This window comes from Bombus pascuorum, chromosome 2 (genome assembly GCF_905332965.1).
Source record: "Bombus pascuorum chromosome 2, iyBomPasc1.1, whole genome shotgun sequence".
Taxonomy (NCBI): Eukaryota; Metazoa; Arthropoda; class Insecta; order Hymenoptera; family Apidae; genus Bombus; species Bombus pascuorum.
Genome location: NC_083489.1, coordinates 10,430,257 through 10,450,536, shown reverse-complemented (window position 1 = coordinate 10,450,536; position 20,280 = coordinate 10,430,257). Strand labels below are relative to the sequence as shown.

Genomic DNA, 20,280 nt, shown 5'->3' with positions numbered 1-20,280 from the left:
AATATTAAATTTTGTTAACACATCACAATTTTTATGATGCCAATATGCATCTATATTATCTTATGAGAAAAAACTTGGTGATTTTATGTATAATGAATTATACCTTACGTTATACATTAATTATTTCTGTGAAAATAATTTTATACTGTTTATGTAAAGGCAACATTACAAGGCCCCGAATTTTAAAATCGGACGATATAGAGCTTACAGTAATTTTTTAATTAAGTTTTATACATGCGTTTTCCTACTTCATATTTTAACTTCTTAATTTGTTCACTGCCTTTCATATTAAAAATGTATGACCGAAATATTAACATGGCAGTGAAAATTGTTAATTCAATATTTATAACACGTTATTAATCTTTTAAGTTCACATGGACGGCAATCGCTTTCCTATATGGTACTTGTGTATAATCATGACAAAGTTGCTCGTATAAATCTATAAATAATAAAGAGTTCCAACAAAGTAATGTACAACTGCCTTCAACAATTAACATTGAATTCAATAATTGTCTATTTATATAATAGTTCAATGAGTTTGTTTCACTTCTAATAATTGCGGATAGTTTTCAACTATGTTCAATAAGATCCCATCAATGTATGCCCTTAATTGTGTATTGACCTCTTGTTGCTCCTTTAAAGCTTGTTTTACCTATAATAATTTAATGATTAATGTAATGATATAATGTAATAATCGATATAATTAAGTTTAAATTATACATATACACATCTATAACTTAATATGTACATACTTCAGATATACTACACAATCCACCATTATCTTCAGGAAGCTGATCGTCCATCTGTAAAAAACACAAATTGTAAAAAGGAGAATAAAGTGCGAGACTAAATATTTATATTAGTTATTTAATAAAGAATTATGTTTTCTATAAAAATAACAAGTATAACGTACTTGATCTTGGTTCATTCCAGCTAATAATTCTACAGCGAGGCTAGGTCCTTTTTCAGTAGAATTATTACAGGGGTTTAACATTAAAAGTTCGCGGCCTGCCTGCAGAGCCGCTGCAGCTTGTAATTCATCTCGGGATTCTTCCAAACCTTATTAGAAAAAATTCAAAGAATGTATAATTTTTCATAATATTATCGCGAACAATCCTAATCAATTACTCGTAAATAATCTTGATCAAAAACGTACTTTTATTACGAGCCTGAAGTTGTGCCACTTCTTGCACTAATTCCTCTATTTTTTGTTGATCTTCGACTTTCATAGAAAGTTCTTCTCTAATAGCTTCAAGTTGATAGTGAGTTTCATTAGCCCGGCTTATGGCTTGTCGCTCACTTTCGCGAACAGTATCTATTTCTCTCCTAGCTTCTTCGAGATCATTTTCTAACCGACTTTTCTCTCCCTTAACCTTTTCGAGCTGTTCGCGTAACCTTCCTATTTCATCTCTTAAATTAGTTCCTTCTAATTCTATCGCTTGCAATTTGATGGCATAATTTTCTAGTTGCAATTGTCGTTCCCGTTCTAGACGGCTTGCCCATTCTCTATGTCTTCGTTGTTCCGCCTAGGATATAATTATAACATGTTATAAATTTACTATATATAATATATACACAATAATTATCAACTATATTATAATGACTATTATAATTAATGAGTTACCTGAAGTCTTTCTTCAGCCCTCGTTTCAGCATCTTTGGCAGCTTCTTCTAACATTAGTATTCTTGCTTGTAACATAGCATTTTCCTGTTTTGCCCTAGCATACCGTTCTTCCCCGACCGATTGAGTGTCTACTAAAGCATGCATTTGTTCTTGAATCATTTGAACCTGAAAAAATACAATATATTTTAAAATTATACTTAATTTTTAATTAGATAATTGTTTCAAATTATTCCTTTAATTATATATTAGTGATTTACGTGATTTAATGCTCGAAGTTACGAACATAATTTTCAAAAGACATAGCATAGAAGTACATAAAGAAACCCAGTCTTTTGAGGGTAAAGATGATAACTTCGAGTTTGAAACCCTGTGCACGTACGCGTTCACACTGTAGACTTCGTCAGCCAGTGATTCTCAAGCCGAAACAATTAAATCCTATTAATATTATGCTTTATTGCATTAATATTACGCTAACTTTTATATAACAAAATTTAAATATCGTTATGAAACGTAAGTATTAATTACCAGAAATAGTTTCAGACAATCTCATCTTAAATTCAATAAGTTTTTTACAGATCTATAATTAATTCATACAATAAGTTTAATAAGCACCACTGTCTTCAATTCTAGAATACCAGACATAAATGCGCATGTAATGTAAATTTACCCTGCTATGAAATTGAAAGATATTTCTGTTTTATACGATAAAATCGCCATCTTTATAAAAAATATTATTATTATATTAATGTCACGTAATTATGTTGATTAGCTAAATAAAATTCAAATTCGATTAACAGAAGTAAAGAGTTCATTAACAGTATAACAGAATGAACATATCTCCCCCTTTTTTCGCCCTTCTGTAATTCCTCAGACGCGTTCATCGCAACTACAAAGAAACGACCATTCCAATTCTCACGTAACTATTACTTCATTTAAACTAAAAATTGAGAATAAACGAGTAGATCATAATTCTGATACGTCAAATTTATTACGGCTGTCATTTACGGCTGTTTATACGGCCTTTATCTACTTTTCTGTTATATTATTAGTTTTTCATTTTATCATTAGTCAGTATATATTTTTACTAATCGATTATGATAGCAATAATGTATTAGGAAAAAATGATTACTAACGATAAGCACTACATAGCTACTATGGATGCTATAAAAGATATTCAATTAAATTATGAATTATCATAAATATAATTGTTACTAAAAATATCTATGTTTAATTTACAGTGTCGTGCAAATGTTTCCGGCCAGTTATATTTTTCACTGTAGATACCGAAATTTCTGGTATTTTCAAAAATTTTAAGGAATATTATACAACCATATACTAGTGTTCATGTATTTTACTATGTTCTTTCATTTATCATACATTTATATTTATTTATCTTTTATTTATCATGCCCAATAGAATAATTTAAAATTTTTTCAGATATCACTTTTGGAATACAAAATAACAAATTTATCTATTTGAAAACTTTTAACGATACATTTGATGTTCTGTTTACATTCAATGTTACGTTATCGTTATCATAAGAAATGAATAAATCATATATGGAAAACGATCTGTGATAATCTCAGTATACTATCTTACTTGCTCGGTAAGCCGAGGACCACGACGACGAGGTAGTCGACTACCGCGAGAAGACGGCTGTCCGACAAATTGAAACTGGCCTTCCCATAAATCATATTCGAGGCCGGCTCCAGGTCCAGGAGACGGCCCCTCCCCGGAAGTTATTCGATTATCACGATCATAACGTTCGATCGCACCTGTGTCTGTTTGCTCATCGTAATTGTTCGAATCCATTCTAATTCGTGATCTCTCACGTCACACCTGTGTCAGGTAGACTCGTCATCCTCTTTGACTAATCCGATACAGGAGATTATTCCGTTAGAACGACGTGAAGGCACGCCGGTTCCCTATCCATCCTCTTCTATGGTCAACAATTCTTGTCACTAACCTAACCTCGAAATTTCATGTGTCCAAGTACGCAACAATAGGTAAATATCGAGAATAAACACGAAGACAATCTGAGATGTACAGAGAAAAGCACAGCACTACGCGCACATCCGTTTCTTTGGGCGTACTTCGAATATAATCGGTCGTCTCAATCGCCCACTGTAACCTGGGAGTAGCCGAGAGGCTATTTGTGAACTCCATACTACGTATCGACTAACTCCGCTGAATGTATACACATATCGTACGTGGCATGTTATACTGAACAGAATTTCGCCCACCCCTACGCATGCCTTAGAAATCCAATTAAAGCCAATAGAATGTATTTTGTGTGCTTCTTTTTACCTACTAATGAACTACAAAATGTAAATGTTTTTCTCGTTTAGTATATAGTTTCGTAAAAGGAATAATATTATAAAGGAATAATATAATAATGAATTAAAGTTATCGGAATTTGAAATTATTAAGTAAATAGTGTATTATATTACAAACTATTCTGTTTTAATTGTAAATGATATTTCTCCGATTAGTAACGCATATTTATGTCATTATTAATTTACATATGTAGTGCGATAGTTTTAATAAATATAGAAAACTATGTACGCCCCAGATCATTTTACAAATGCATGGTTTGTGTTACTATCGAACAGATTTGACGTCAAAATTATCTGTGAAACATCGTACACGTGACTAAGAGCTACTCCCATGAACAGGCCATTATCATTGTAAACAAATCGTATATAAATGTATAAATGACTACAAAATTTACGTTTTAAATGAACAAAGGTTTAAATAAAGATAGTAGTATATTATTAAGTTTATTCAATTCAGAAAGAAAATTTTTTTCTGTAACTTATTATTATTATAGAGTTGTGTTAGCTGAATGAGTCTATTAAAACTTATTTGTATAAAATTATGTATAACCTTATGTATGGAATCAATATAAGGACTTCAATGGAAAAGTATCTCATGATCCTTGGTTTTCATTGCATCAAATCTGGAACCGGAAGTCCACCCGAATCTTTTAATTTCTTATAAACAGTACATACGAGATAACCAATCACGACAAGAATAATAAAAAAATTTATAAAAGGCCAACTTCTCCACTCAATAATTCCATCAGATTGTGATCTAGTACATGTCATACTTTATTTCAAATTAATTTCCGATAAACTTGTTAATTTTTACGTTTCCGTTTTACTTGTTAACACCTGACTAATTTAGTTCGTTAAAGATTTTATATAACAACTAATAAATTTTATTATTTCGTATGCCGATCGTATTTGTCTATCGAGCTCAGTGTTGCATTTGTTTATTCAATGAAAAAATATATTATGCATTTTATTATGTATTTTAATAAACTTTATGCTTATTTTACGAGTTATCGTGAATCATGATTCATAACTTTATTCGTTCGTATCATTTAATGTAGTATTTAATTTAATTAAATACTATCTTTAGTTATGTTTAGTTTTCTAAAACCAAGAGTTAAATTAGTTCGATTGAATATTTCAACACGGTTCTTTTTATTGTGCCCCATTATTATTCACGCGTTTCTATAATTGTTTCATTTATACCAATTTGTTCTATAAATCTCTTTAATTTACTTTTACTCTCGTGAAGATATATTCAGTTTTCCTTACGCGAACAATTAAAAAGCATTACAAAAGCATTACATTACGTAAGCATTACATAACAGAGTACATAAAACTACATACTAATTTATCTTTTTATGAAAGTTAAATATATGTAATTTTTTATTCGAGGTTCAAAAATGAATACGATACAAAATCACAAAACTATTTTCCTCGCTACTTCACTCTATTATTATAACGATAGATAGTTTATTCTTGCAATAAAATTTTGTATAAATTTTATATGTTCATGTTATAAAAATATACACATTAACAGAGCGTCTAAAATCACTTCTATATCAAATGTATATCGTCATAGTAAATGGTTGCTTTTAATAACTATAAAGAAGTAACAAATCCTGGAATTCTGTTTTATCCAATGAATTAACGGACTTCATTCATTCCGTATTTTGATTACACTTGTCTGACTCGAGAGTCTTATTCGTCTTCATTAAGAAACAGTATTAAACCTGTAATAAATATATCGGTTTATGAATAACGTACAATTTGATGCACGATAAAACATGCAATTGAATTTACATCAAATACAGACATCACGCCTCTTGATAAAATGAGTTACCTTGCTCTTATGCAATTCACTCATTTACTCGTAATTGTACAATTTCTTCCTCTAGCTATCGCAATAATTATCAGCTTGCCTATAAATTTGTGGTATTATGTGTAATATGTAAACAGTGAAGTACCAAGAAAAGGTGTAAACATCAGAGGTTTTCTTGATATGTATTAAATTTTAATTGCTTGAATTTTTATTTTTATTTTTATTACTCGATCTTTATTGCTTGTCGATATTGCTTATTTGATATTTTTCTTTATTAAATCTTGATCACTTGATTTCTATTTTTATTCAACTTTCATGGTTTTAAGTAGCAACCGATCGAGAAACTTCATTCATGGACGTACCAGATATATCTGTAGCAACATTGATTTTATTCTCCGACGAATACTCTATGATACTGTCATTTCTACTTCTGTCCCATATACAGTCTGATTGATTTCCACGTTGACGATCCTCGCATCCATCGCAGATAATATTGTAATCTCTATCGAGTGGATCAGTTACATCAGAATATAGAACAAATTCAGCGGGATAATTCTGTTTCGCATCCCTTTTTCTGTCCGCGGTCTACAGGTTCAAAAGATCACCGTTTTTAGGGGTTGTCCGGTCAGGAAATCGTTTTTTTTAAAGGACCCTGTCCCCACGATTATAATCCTGGATGTGAGAAATGTTTGTGCTCTCTATTTATTATTAATCTTCTAAAACGCACTCCATTTTTTTAAATTATATCTACTCGAAATTAATTGGAAATATCTTTACGTCTATCGTTTACTCCAATCGCTATCTTTAATTTTTAATATTATCACTATTTTCGTCTATACATTTATGATTATTTATGATTATTATTGTACTCATTGACAGTTAAAATAATCGTGGAATATCTAGAAAAAGAGTTCAAGATTTATAGAACAATTGATTTATCTATCTATATAGAAATAAATCTAAAACTCAGTCCTGTGAAAGTAATAATGATTGCCAGTTTCAATATTACAATGGACTAACTTCCTCCTATTTGTAGTGTCTAGTATTAGTACAACTTTATCATTGTAGACACATCTTCCTGCTTTATTGTTCACTGACTTTCACACCTTTAACAAAACAAATACCTTTTACAAATAGAAGCAAGTTAATTATTAATGATACCGGAACTATGATTTTGCTGTAACTAATTTGAATTGCCTTTCGAATCAAAAGAATTCACGAGTAAGTGTTTCACAACCCAAAAATCTTGAACCATTTCTTTTGAACGCTCTCTATTTAATTTTGTAACGATCCGTAATTAACAGGCGTTTATGCTTTTAAAACAATCGCGGTAGCGTAACGTTAGTGGGGAAATATGACAATAAAAAATAAACTACAATTACGCAACAACCGGAAGCCAGATTTACCTGCGCTGGTTGCACTAAGGTGGGCAGCCTGGCGTTTAATCTTCGCCGAGTATCACGAGACAGGGATCGATAGAGAATAATGCTAACGACGCACAGCAACAAAAAGATCAGTAACACAATGCTGAACCAAGAGGAACCTTTCGATTCTTGGGATACCTCGTTACAATAAGGCGGTGAATAAAACGCGCCAGGATGATACGGATAAGGACCGTACGGATTCAAATGTGGATAAGGCGGCGGATAATAAATATAAGGTGGTGGATGTGGTGAATGTTGCTGATGGAATCTGACATCATCTGTAGGATTTTCGGTTGGGGATCTTGATCGAGGTGGTGATCGACAGGGTGTGATAGTAGCACGCATCTAAGATCTTGATGATTTATAAAATTCCTTTTCTCTCATCACACATTAAATTTGAAATACGTTCTTTGCAAATTCGGCAAAACCTTAGATTTTACTCTTGTACTGTAAGAGCGATAATTTTGTTTGGAAATAATTACAAATATAAGGTTAAACGTCATTTCGCATGCATGAATTTTGACATGATTAATATTCTAAGGAAATTATATATCGATGTTGATCTTTGGTTGAGGAACTTCAGATACATGAAGTGTTGTGATATTATGGAAAGCTATATAGCACTTATTAGGTATCAAATCGAATCTAAGTTAATAATTGGTAACAATGGTACTTACTCTATGATTGAGATCAATGACATCATCCTCAAGGGAGACATCGCTGTACATATCGTCCGCGGGATCACAGTTGGAGCCTCTACCAGAGCTATTGAAGCTGCCGCTTCGATAAAGTTGGCTATAAAAAAAGTAAACGGAATGACCAAATATCAAATTTTAATAAACGTTAAAACCTTACTGAAAAATCAATTTTATTTAAATTTTTAACTCGATTGAATTAAATTTTTTCTCTCTCAAAACCATAAACGTTCGATATTTTAAAGTACGTACACGTGAATATACATTGATAATATTATAGAAACATAGCTACGATTAAAAATACGATATTAGCGATATAATTACATTTTCGAAACAGGATACCGTTGGAAAAAAAATGAAATGTCGTAAGAGGATAAATATAGATAACGAAGTAAAACGTATATTTGAAGCATTTATGGAAGCGTAAAAGGAAATAAGATGTGGAAGTGCGTGTGCAGGCAGTGCCCACGCTTTAGAAAGTCTGTCGTTTTGCGTTTCGTGAAAGGAACGACTTGAAAATTATCAGTTGAATAAGGACACCCAAAGGTTCTTTCTATGAATTGTAAATTCTCCGCTGTTGAGTTACATCGTTGCTATTGTTATCCCGTGACGTCAACTCACCAACTCCAGAGATGAAATATGTAAAAATATCTTTTGCTAGTTTTTATAGATACCATTCCGTGCTTAACAAATTCTAGAATACACAAAATATCTGGTTTCGTCAGCGTAAATTTTATAAGTATTTTTATCGACGCGTAGAATTGTTTAATTACCAATTGAACCGTTCACAGGGTAAAATGGTTGACTCCATTACTTTTATATAATTTCATTAATTTTCTTTCTAATTTTCTTGTTTTGTGAAGTTAATCGGTTTAGTAAATAATTACAACGGTTCTCAAGCTATCGTTAAGATAGGAAAAACGATTTACGTAACACATAGTATGTTGTTATCGTAAGAAAAAAGAAACAAAATATGAAATTAACGGTTTGTTCTTACCTTGCTAATGCATTGGAACTAAGTCTCTTCCTTCCGGAACTGAAAAAAAAAAAAATAACATGACCGTGAAAAATATGCCAAGATATTGTTACGCAATGGAACTTTTCGCTACACAAGTGTTAGACTTAACTTAGAATACTGTTAATGAATTTCAGCTATCAATCACTCTCCCCTTCAACACGTACGATCCTACAATTACTTATTTCAATTTCAAAATCATGAATCTTATAAAACTTTCGAGTAAACTAGCATCGTGTCTACTAAACGAATAAATACCTAAATCGAGTCAAATTACAATTTCTATAAATGAACCAAATGTCTATATAGTCGAATAGAACAGACGAAGGCCAAAATTAGTTACGAAATAGTAAACGATGCCAACAAGGTATTAAGTATATATTCATTATCTATAATTATAAAAGATGAACAACAAATTGATCGATTCTATTCTGATATAATTGGCAAGCGTACAATGTGCAATTGAAATTGTAATTTTCCACATACGGTGGTTCATAAAAGTATTTGAACACTTATCATAGACAATTTTTATAGATATATTGTGTGCACTATATGAAACATTTTAAAATTTCATTCACACTATCACGAGCCACGATTTTTTGTGATTATATTAGTAAAATGTAAAACCAATCCGAAAGTGTATGTAGAAAATGCAATGTAATGAAATTTCAAAATGTTTCGTATATATTATAACACACAATTTATGCATAAAAAGTTTCGTCAATACATATATGTAGACGTGGACAAAACACACATATGTTGTTTATTTATACATTTTCTGCTTTAATACTCAATAATAGATGTAGAAATAGAAACGTTTAATTCACGAAAACGCTTTCTTCTTTCTTGCACCTCGTTTCTCCTAATAATCAGTTCAAATCATCCGAGACCAATTTTACCAGATACGAAGAATACCACTAACTTGTTTATTTATAAGTCTGATGTCACGACTGATGAACAGTGAACAAATTGTAAACACGGTACTGTTAGTTACAACTACACAGACCGAGTAATTGTCTTCGTAAAGTGAATATTATCTAGGAAAATTCTTATGACGCAACATTGAATGCAGAAGCATTGTGTACGTTATCTTAATATTGTTCCTAGCACTGTACTATTGGTAAGAACTTCCGCCATGTCCTACAGATCGTTATAGACATGTTCCTGGAAAAAATTTTAACGAGTTTCTTGTAGATAACTCCGGGATACCTCTCTTTGGGAATTAAACCAGTTTCTTATCTGCCTCGGTCTATTAACACGACCAGACAACCGTAATTTATCAGACGATTTCACAAGAGCAATTTTTCGCACGGCAACCTCGTCATTGTTCCATCTTTCGAATCGAAGGAAATTCTCCCGCGGCGAATTAAATCTAACACACGACGATTATAGTATCAGCGGCGCGTAAACTTCGTTTTTGCATGCCGTCTAACTTTCGTGCTACATTCCAAGAGCTTTCTTCCGACCAGGACTTATTGCAGGCATAATTTACCTTGTCTTTTATGTATAACTGTTGTTTTGCATACTTAGAGGCTCGAATTGAAAAGTTAAGGTACCTATTTGTACCGAACGCTTGAAAGTTTGTATTCAGAAATACAAATGCAAAATTATTATTTTCAAATGCGTGAATATTTGAAGCACTTAACGTTAAAAGGAAATTCAGTAAACTCGAAAAATTTTTATTTGTTTGAATAATATACATATAACAATTTTTAAAAGATAAATATTTTTGAAATAGCAGCCTCAAGCAGATATAGGACGCGAACCTATCTGAATTATTTGAGTAAACTAAACTTTTTCACTAAAATTCCCATAAAACGAACAAAATACGAATCGTAGAATTTATAATTCTGAATAGGAGGACGTTTGGAATTTTTGCAAGAAAAAAGTAAAGAAATCTTACCACGGAGGAGTTCGTCTAAGTGACGTTCGTAGCCAAGAATGCCTTCCTATGGTTGAATTGGGGCTTCTTGGATTTCTAATTAAAACAGAATAAAGGAGCTTTAAGCATATTTGTAGCTATATTTAGAAATCCTAATAATAGTATGTATATTGCTACTAATAAACGAGTAAGATACGCTATTAACACTTCATTAATTCCATTAATTAACAGATAAGCATCTTACGATGTTAAATGAAGGTATTAAATTAACAATTTACAAAAATATATACCATCTACATTATCTATAAATTAGTGCATTGTATCACGTTGTCATGATAAAGCACATAAATCTCAATTATGACTAACAATGAATGGCTTTACGTACGTACATATATCTCGAAAGTTTCTAAACTCAGATTTCAATTTCTTGTGCCAATTATTATAATTTTCTTGATGGTTTCAGTTTTAATAATTATAAGATATAAATATGGTATATATATATATATACAATAACATAAACGAGATATTATATACTCTTAGATATAATTATATCGAAGATGATTACATATACAAGGAAACAGAATATACGCAGTACAGTTCGGAAGAAAATAGGAGAGACTATACGTATTAATAATTCCGGAAAACGCAGAAAATAATAAGATGTTCAGTTATTTTCTCTTTTTACGTGAAAGTTTTTTTGTCTACACATCACATCCACCTAGCGAAACATTGATTTAATCGTGAGAATAGATCTGTCCGAATGATATTCATATAAAATGTGAGAAAAGCTGTATTAAGTTTCGACGTATAAAATACAATATGTACACGCAGTTTCGCAAAGCAAATAATTTAGTGCCTGACGTGAAAACTAAACACATTTCGATGCAGCAGTCTTGAAATAAGCTTAATATAATATGAATATTATACTATCAAACATTTTCATGTATATGGATCGTTATTTTAAACAAATGTCAAAATGTCATTCGATACGATATTATTTCTTAATGTTAAAGATTTAAGAAAAAAGATGTGCCTGTCGTTATTCTAAATAATATTTTACTAAATAATCTCCCTTTCTTTTATTAGAATCTAAATTGAATGTATCTGTTACATTTTATACACCACTGTTCTCTATTAATTTATTATTCCAACGATTCAAACAAGAGAATAAAATTAAACGCAGATAGTATTGCCAGAAATCACAAAATGCAATTATCTTCTTAATTATCCTGATCATTCATTTAAAAGTTTCACAGGCATGCCTGAATTATAAATAGACTATAGACATTTATACAAAATGATATTTTTATCAATATAATTAAAAAAATGAGATCCAAATAGAGATTTGGTTCATTTAATAAATATTACAACGTGTGTTTTGCTTTTAATATTTTACATACTTTTTCATATTTCACGTACTTTGCAAATTTTTGCATCTTCCAATTTTCCATAAATATATAAACATTCGCAGTCTAGTTGTAAACACAATTATTTCATTAATTCATATACGTGTGCTTAACGATCAATGCACCCTCTACAGGTCATGTCCGGAATTTAAGCTTGTCGAACTTAAAAATGTTCGCGCGCAAAATGTACTTCGATCTCTCCAAACCAGTATAGATACTATCGATACTATCGCGCAAAAAGACGATCAATATACAGGTAGTACGTATATATAGAAACAGAGGAGGCAACGAACTTACTTGACAGTATTGTTTCCTGTGGGTGAGGGTGCAGAACTGCTACCACCTGGTGATTCCACCCCGTCATCAGCGTCACCCTCAACGGCTCCAAACGCCTCGTAGCTTTCCTCTTCCTCGTGATTTTTCGCAGATTTAACGTTACAGGATGACGCAGAGGCATCGGCGTGTTCGAGACTAGCGGAATAATGCCCGGAGTCTTGGAGATTCGGATTGATGAGATTATGCAGGTCGACGGACATAGAAAGCGAGGGCGGACCGCTTTGGCTCCATTCGACGGCACCAGGAGCTCCGTTTACGTGACCACCCTCGTCCTCCACGCGATATGATTGGCGGGTGCTCGGTAAGATGGCGTCACCATCACGAGCTACGTCACTGTCAGACACGACGACACGTGATGTAGCCACGCTGTTAGCTGGCGAGACATTTACACCGGGCGAACGGGAGCTTACCATCCTTCGTTATCGGCCAGATTGGAGCCGAAGCTCGGTGAACAACGAGAACGGAGGGATGCCCGAACTCCTTTAATCGCCGACTACCTCGCCAGTAAAACCGGTCGTTACTGAAAAACGTTCTAATGAGTCAGACGGTCAGGAACAGCAAGAAAGTAAGACTAATCGCTTCTAAAAAAAATGACATCAAATGTAACACGATCTTCGTTTTATCTTCTTAGCTAAGGATTCAGCGGCTAGCTAAGCTAAATTAGGTTAATACGCGAAATTTGAAAACATGTGCTTCAGTTACATCTATACGAAAAAATTTTCACTAAAACGTAAGCTAATTGCATAGCTTATCGAGAATCCACTGAGAAGCTAAAACGAATTTGCACCTTCACACTTCAGATGATCACCGTGGATGAATCATCTGTGAAACATGTGAAAGATGGCAACCGGAATACGGTTCAATTTATCCAAAGTAGAGGTTGATTTTGTTTACTGATCACTTTGGAAAATGCGGATGAAAACAATATTTTCAATGAACCATTCAAAAGTATAAATTCGGCTAAGCTACCTGAAAAATATCTCTTCGAAGCAGTCTAATCCGACCTTAAGTGAGTAAGACCGTTCGCGAATAAAAAGATGAAATGAAAAGTAACACGATCTTCGTTTTATCCTTTTAACATTCTTGACCGGTGAACTAACGGCAAGCTTCTCCTCCGAGGTAGAAAGAGATAACGATATTTTGTACCGGTAAGAATGTTTCTCTTAACTTTACGGAGCAATGAGTTTACAATCTATGTGAATGTGATTTAATGAATATGCAATGTTAATACAACTTAGAGACCGACAAAAGCGTGAGAACCGAGCGCACTAACAATAAGTCATGGTACACTGAGTCAAACTTCAACTACATGAGAAAACTCCAAGTAACTAAGTGTTTACATACATACGTACTACATATGTAGGTAATGTATTAAGGTATATTTGCATAGTTCAAGGTCAAGAAATATGTATCTTTTTTCTGTTTTCCCTTTTTTTAACGAAAGCAGAATTCAAAAAATGTTATTCATGTTAGATCGCACGTGAGATAAAAGGGAAAATTCTGACAGCATTTTCTGTTCGTTCTACTGACTCGTAAAAGAAATGTATGCCAGACATGACTGTGACAAACGTGTACATATTCAGTAACATAGGAGAATGACTGATTGAGGACAGTAAAAAGAAATATAACCATACGATCCGCGGTGAGTCATCTTTTTGAAGGATTTGTAAAAACCAGAAGATAAAGACTGTTATTAATTTTATGTTACAACATCAAGATTTGTTTTAAATAAGTGATCAATGAAATAATGTTTATTGTATATCATGTTAAAAATTTCATTGATTTATCAAAAGAAATAATATTCAATAATATTTATATATACAATATAAGTGCTTAACACGAATTTAACGGTATTAAATGAAATAATCATGGATCATTTATATCTTACAATTTATCTTGTACTCGATCATGTGTCATTAATTTAATCGGTTTTCATATCCGTGTCGAGTGTGCCTTATACATGTAAAATGAAGCCATACTAATTAAGATAGTCAAAGAGACAATCACGAAAGGAAACATCATTCGGTAAAAGTGTACTTTAATAATCGCGATATCATCGGATGTCGCTGTTTCAAAAACAGTCCGAAACATTTTAGTTTATATATTGGGTTGGCAACTAAGTGATTACGGATTTTGTCATTACCACATAATATAGAAACCAATAGAATCTTCTCACTAATACAAACACTAATTTAAAAATATCTGTTCTAACATGTGTTTCGCTTTTTGAGTAAAAATGCAGGTTATTCGAATGAAATGCATTTTGCAATTCTATTCCAAATACCGAATACATTATTTATTTAAAATAATAATATTTCTTTTTTCTAATTTAAAATTACAACCATAAATTGATATGAAAATTATCAAAATTACAAAATTTCAATCATACAAATTATATGAAATAAACCATCTGCATGTAATGCCTTGCATACTATAAAAAGGAAACGATATAAGTAATATAACACCGCGATTTTAGTGACATCAGATCGTCTTGCAAATATTTTGCTGCGATTCGCTGTTTCAATTGTCATTTTGGTAACGAAGATTTTGAAGGTTTTGAAGGTTTCTTAGACGCATGTGCTAATATTATCGATAAATTTTGCAATCATTTAGATAAATTAGTGACATTAATCTTTTATTATTACTTATCTACAATGTAACTGTATAATAATTAAATAATTATACTTAAATTTTCACAATACTTTCAGTTACATGTTAAGAAACTATTAGTTCGAACGTATAGATTGTCTTAATTTACTTTATTTATGCAATTTTCTATAATTGTTATTTTTTTTATATTTTTGTCCAATACATAAATGAATACACGGTGTGCTGTTTTGAATACAAACATCTTTATTAGCATTATTACGACTAGTTACGAAAATTATCCACGAGATAACTGGCGTCTCGGTTTCCAGGTACTTGTCACTCGGAACGGAATGCGTAGATGCGTTTCGAATCGCCAGGAGATTCCAGTACGCTATTTAGAGCAAGCTCGAAAGTGTAGACGAAGAATATATTTAACGCTCAACAGCGTATAATACCTCTAACCTTAATTATAATGACATGGGAGTATCGTTAACTTTGTCATTATTCAGGCTTTGATGAAAGTAATATGGTTCTCTTTTTTTACAAACTCTCTTAACTTACTGAAATATATGCTTCATAATGATTAACGTGGATATTCAACGTTCCGCGATTACGAAAATCGCTTCTATCAATTGTTCGTTATTGCATACGAAATATTATTCAAAATATCATTTGTTACTTAATGAAAAAGAAAAATATAAATATCACGTTTTCTTGTCCATTAAATGTTATCTTCAATGTACCTAAGTAGCGTTATTTATTGATCAACCATTGCACAAAACTTATTTAGTGATAACCTACAAAGGAATAATATACAAATTTTGGTATTTAAAAATGAAATGAAAATACTACATTTGATTTGGCATAATTCATTGAAATAATTGATGTTTCGTTCCCGTTAGTATTCATTTCACATAATATATTTTTTGTAGTACTCAGAGGGTGAGAATTTTAGAAAGAAACAGCAAGATGTTCCTTGCATTGTTGCTCGTTCGTTGACTCACCTTGAACCGAACCGATAGGTAATTCCAAAAAAATGCAGAGAAATTATGTTGACTGATGTATACGAGACGAAGTTTTTCAACTTGGAATAATCGGTCGCAATGGAGTGAATGAGTTAATTATGTACGCTTGAATGCGGAACGTATAAAACTTAAAGAAGAATGAAAAATCCGAGGCAGATGCACCTTTCTAGCTGTCACCTGAAGTAAACACCTGTATACACTAAGCCATGATCAGGTAATAGACGCACACAAAAAAAACGTCACAGCAACTATCTCTCGTGCAGACAGGTACGTCCACGAAAACACGCAGTTGAATCCACAGTATCGAGTTCGAGGCAACAGATGCATGAACACTACCGTCTTATGGCAATCGCGAGCAAACTAAACGAAAGCACAACCGAATCGTAACAGTAACGCGAAAACGAACGAAACGATCAGCCAAGAGGAGCCGTGGCAGGTACGCATGCGCAACGAAACAGGAATGTTCGTGAATACACGAATACGTTTACTACACCTATATACATCACACTAAACATCACGGTCGTACCCGCAGGTACGAGAAAGCACCAGTGTTTCTCAACCTACGGAGTATTGACTTATTTCAAGTTTAACTTAAGCCTATATAATTTTACCCTTTGTATCATATTTTCAATCTATTAATTATTTAATTAATTTTTCTAAATAAAAGTTAATTTGCTTTTCATTTCACAGTGTAAAATGATTCTGATAAATTAGTCGGGTCCAACGAAACATGTATGTAAGTATTTATATCTCTGTTACAAAATATGTACTCGTTTTTAATATCTCTGTCTTTACGATGCTGTAACGCCATCCGAATTTTTCTTATAAACTTCCTTATAAATCAGCTCTTGCATTTGCATTCTGAGTAACATTCTTTTGTCAGCGGACAGTGTTCTTATATGAGGCAAAAGGCTCATAAGAAAATAATAATTGTCATCGAAACGGTTGCCTTCTAAAGGATCTATCGGGATATTGTCATTGTCACCCATGAGCACCTGTTCAGGAGAAATATTTTGTAGCATCATTTCGTTTTCCGTTAAATTGTCAGAGACGCTCTGAAATTCAAGATTATCAAAATTCTCCTCGGGTTCTTGCTTCACGTCTATATGATTGGCAGCGTCGATTTTTAATCCGTTATCGTTATTTATCGACAGTAGATGATTCGCAATTGTATTTCGATCGTCCATATTTCTATTTGTTACCGACGAACCATTCTGTATCAGCGCTCCATCACTCTCACTTTCGCTAGGCACTCGACCATCATCTTGACAAGAATTATTTCGTTCCCAAATTGGAGGACGGGGTAACATTTGCTCTTTCAAAAATTGCAGGGTTTTAAAATGTATCCATACTGGCCTATTTCGATGAAATTTACTTTTGCGATAAACTTGGTCCTTTTTTAACTCCGCCCGGAAAGTATCTCGTAATCCTTTCCACTTTGCTTTTAATACTGGTTCTGAAAAATGTATGAACAATGTATTTTTATATATTTTACTAATAAAAATACTTGCAGATTTCTAATTCAATAATTTATAATAATATTTTCAATACTTTAATCAGCCTTGCGTTAATTTAATTAGATTATGCAATTTTAATTGAGTTAAAAAATTATCCTATTCTATGAACATTACACTTTACGATTCGCATATAAAATTATATAGGCAAAATTATATTAATAAATGATTTTTGTGAAATACAATTATGAATTAATATTTGTATCATAAAAATCTCAAATATAACGAAAGTAATTTATAAATACGATAGTCGAAATTTATTGACTGTTTGTACGCATGCGTCTTCACCTAACAAGTCTGTATGTACTTGCGATTTAAATATTCCAGAGTTTTAATACTATAAACCACAATAGATTGTAAGTTATTAATCGTTCATAGAGTAAGATTTGATGTGATTATAAAGTTCATACATTAAACAATAAACATGCAAATTGATTTAAAGTACGATATATCCGATAATGTTACCCTACGAAAAAAGTAAGGTTAACTAAACGACGATTCGTACTAGCAAGTACACTAAAATACTATACTACACAAATGAGTAATAATCGCATTGTTTAAATATATATACATATTTTTTGCACTAATTAAGGCAATTACAATATAAAAAATCTTTCCTGTATAGAAGTAAAAATTTGTACTATTGGTCTTACACGCCGTTGTAAAATTTAGATTATTGCATAAATATGTAATGATTATAACAAAAACATTGTTCTCGGTTGAGAAAACAAATAATTTAGTAATTATTTTATTGTATCAATAATATTGACAGTTCACACTTAGAGTGATATTATTATGCTAAAAATGAGACTAAAAATTTTGCTGATAGTTTGAATGAATGATAAAAATGTGCGCGGGGATGACATATGATTGAAAAACGATTTCATCAATGCACCTACTAGGCAATTTGAATATCGATGCAATCTCCATCCAAACGCGGTTCGTCACCTCGCGATTGTGATAAGAGATATGCCTTTGGTTCCAAAGCGCTGGCCGCTTGTAAACTTCGGCGATTAGCCGATTCGCGTCCATCTTCACCTCGTCTCTCATTTTTGCTAGTTAGGTATATGAAAAAGCGTTTTTCTGTAATTTAAACAAGACAAGAAAGCACAGTATTAGCTTGTCAATCCGATAGGAACAAAGTACAGGCGAATACTAGCGCTGGGATAGCGATTAGCGCGCAGGACGCTCTCGGGTAACGATCGATTCGCGTTTTGCCCTCATCTTGCCCTTGCTAGCGCGAATAACTTCATCTTCCCTTCTCACGAATAGCAACTTACTATTTGATTTTCTATTACATATAAAATTTTACAACATTAGTCACGTGAACATTTTTTAATTACGGGTTATTAGATATTGTTTTCAGTTTGAATAACATTCCAAATATAATAAGTATTCTTTATATCAATAATGTAACATATCTATAACTTTATAATCATAGAAAATGAATTTAGTAAAAGAATGCAGTTATATATTACTTCTTTTTATTTAATGAAATAATTCATATAATTCATAAAATGATACAAAAAAAATAACATAATTAGAACGTATACATATGCGAGATCCATATTTTTGTATACATATTTCAGATGTTGAACAATATGAATGATTTCGAATTAATAGCACAAGGCGCCGAGGCACGTGTGTATAAGGGTATTTATTTAGGTAAACTAACATTAATCAAAGAGAGATTCGAAAAAAAATATAGACATGCTGATCTAGATAAGCGTCTCACAAAAGATCGAATAAAAGCTGAATGCCGTGCTATAATTCGTGCTAAAGCTGCAGGTAAAATAATACGAATATCGTTACTGTCAAACTAATTTGACGAAACATATCTTTTTTCTAAGATTTTACTTTTTTTAAGGGGTTGCAACACCAGCTATATATTTGGCAAATTTAGAGCGGCGGTGTATTTATATGGAATATATACAAGACGCAATAATACTAAAAGATTTTATCGATGAAAAAGTTTCAAAAGAAACAAATGATGATCGTTTATTAAACTTTATAGCGCAAGGACTTGGAACAGTTATTGCTAAATTACATTCGAAAAATATAATTCACGGAGACATGACTACCTCAAACGTACTTTTGAAAAATATTGATGACGATCACATTGGAAAACATGGTATACCATTTTAATATCATAAGATCACTTTAATGATATAATATTTATTTCATTTTTAATCTTCTAGTTGCGAACAATTTTGTTATAATAGATTTTGGTTTGGCTCGTACAGAATCGAGCGTAGAAGATAAAGCAGTTGACTTGTACGTTCTTGAACGATCATTACTAAGTGCACATTCAGAAGTACCTCTTTTGTTTTCAAAGATATTTGAGATTTATCAGAAACATTACACAAATAAAAGTCAGTGTAAAGAAATTGTTTCTAAATATAAAGAAGTACAATTACGAGGGCGAAAACGATTAATGATCGGTTAATTTCAATATATTTTTTATGAATATATTAAACACATTTTATTGACATATTCTCAATAATTTATACATGTTAAATATACCTTAAATAAACCGCCTTATATAATATTTGAGCTGTACTGTTTTATTTTTAATCTATAATTTTAAGATTATATATTAATTAGTTCTGATTTAT

At 31.9% G+C, this 20,280-nt stretch overlaps 3 protein-coding genes and 1 long non-coding RNA gene across 10 annotated transcripts; 2 read left to right on the top strand and 2 right to left on the bottom strand.

Annotated features, from left to right (window-relative positions):
• Positions 1 to 135: 135 nt before the first annotated feature.
• LOC132916446 (rab11 family-interacting protein 4A) lies at positions 136 to 16,455 on the bottom strand. Of its 6 annotated transcripts, none has more exons than XM_060976472.1 (11): positions 16,314 to 16,455; positions 12,948 to 13,057; positions 12,499 to 12,870; positions 10,817 to 10,891; positions 8,896 to 8,934; positions 7,881 to 7,998; positions 1,625 to 1,789; positions 1,157 to 1,526; positions 914 to 1,059; positions 753 to 803; positions 136 to 652 (listed from the first exon to the last, which is right to left on the bottom strand). In XM_060976472.1, exons 3-11 carry the CDS (start codon positions 12,735 to 12,737, stop codon positions 530 to 532), a joined length of 1,326 nt encoding a protein of 441 aa, XP_060832455.1. In that variant the 5' UTR covers positions 12,738 to 12,870; positions 12,948 to 13,057; positions 16,314 to 16,455; the 3' UTR covers positions 136 to 529. The 6 variants fall into 6 exon arrangements, with proteins under 6 accessions (XP_060832455.1, XP_060832454.1, XP_060832451.1 ...); XM_060976471.1 differs by lacking the exon at positions 16,314 to 16,455 and adding an exon at positions 13,507 to 14,654; XM_060976468.1 differs by having other exon boundaries at positions 12,499 to 13,057.
• On the top strand, positions 12,961 to 13,319 carry LOC132916459 (uncharacterized). The gene is made up of 2 exons (XR_009660100.1): positions 12,961 to 13,102; positions 13,169 to 13,319. It is a non-coding gene; the product is annotated as an uncharacterized LOC132916459 (long non-coding RNA).
• On the bottom strand, positions 15,370 to 18,826 carry LOC132916450 (uncharacterized). The gene is made up of 2 exons (XM_060976478.1): positions 18,565 to 18,826; positions 15,370 to 17,607 (listed from the first exon to the last, which is right to left on the bottom strand). Exons 1-2 carry the CDS (start codon positions 18,713 to 18,715, stop codon positions 16,943 to 16,945), a joined length of 816 nt encoding a protein of 271 aa, XP_060832461.1. The 5' UTR covers positions 18,716 to 18,826; the 3' UTR covers positions 15,370 to 16,942.
• Positions 16,751 to 20,209, top strand: LOC132916451 (EKC/KEOPS complex subunit TP53RK). Of its 2 annotated transcripts, none has more exons than XM_060976480.1 (4): positions 16,751 to 16,887; positions 19,255 to 19,453; positions 19,533 to 19,796; positions 19,864 to 20,209. In XM_060976480.1, the coding sequence occupies exons 1-4, from the start codon at positions 16,882 to 16,884 to the stop codon at positions 20,109 to 20,111; spliced, it is 717 nt and encodes a 238-aa protein (XP_060832463.1). In that variant the 5' UTR covers positions 16,751 to 16,881; the 3' UTR covers positions 20,112 to 20,209. The 2 variants fall into 2 exon arrangements, with proteins under 2 accessions (XP_060832463.1, XP_060832464.1); XM_060976481.1 differs by lacking the exon at positions 16,751 to 16,887 and adding an exon at positions 17,893 to 18,021.
• The last annotated feature ends 71 nt before the right edge of the window (positions 20,210 to 20,280 follow it).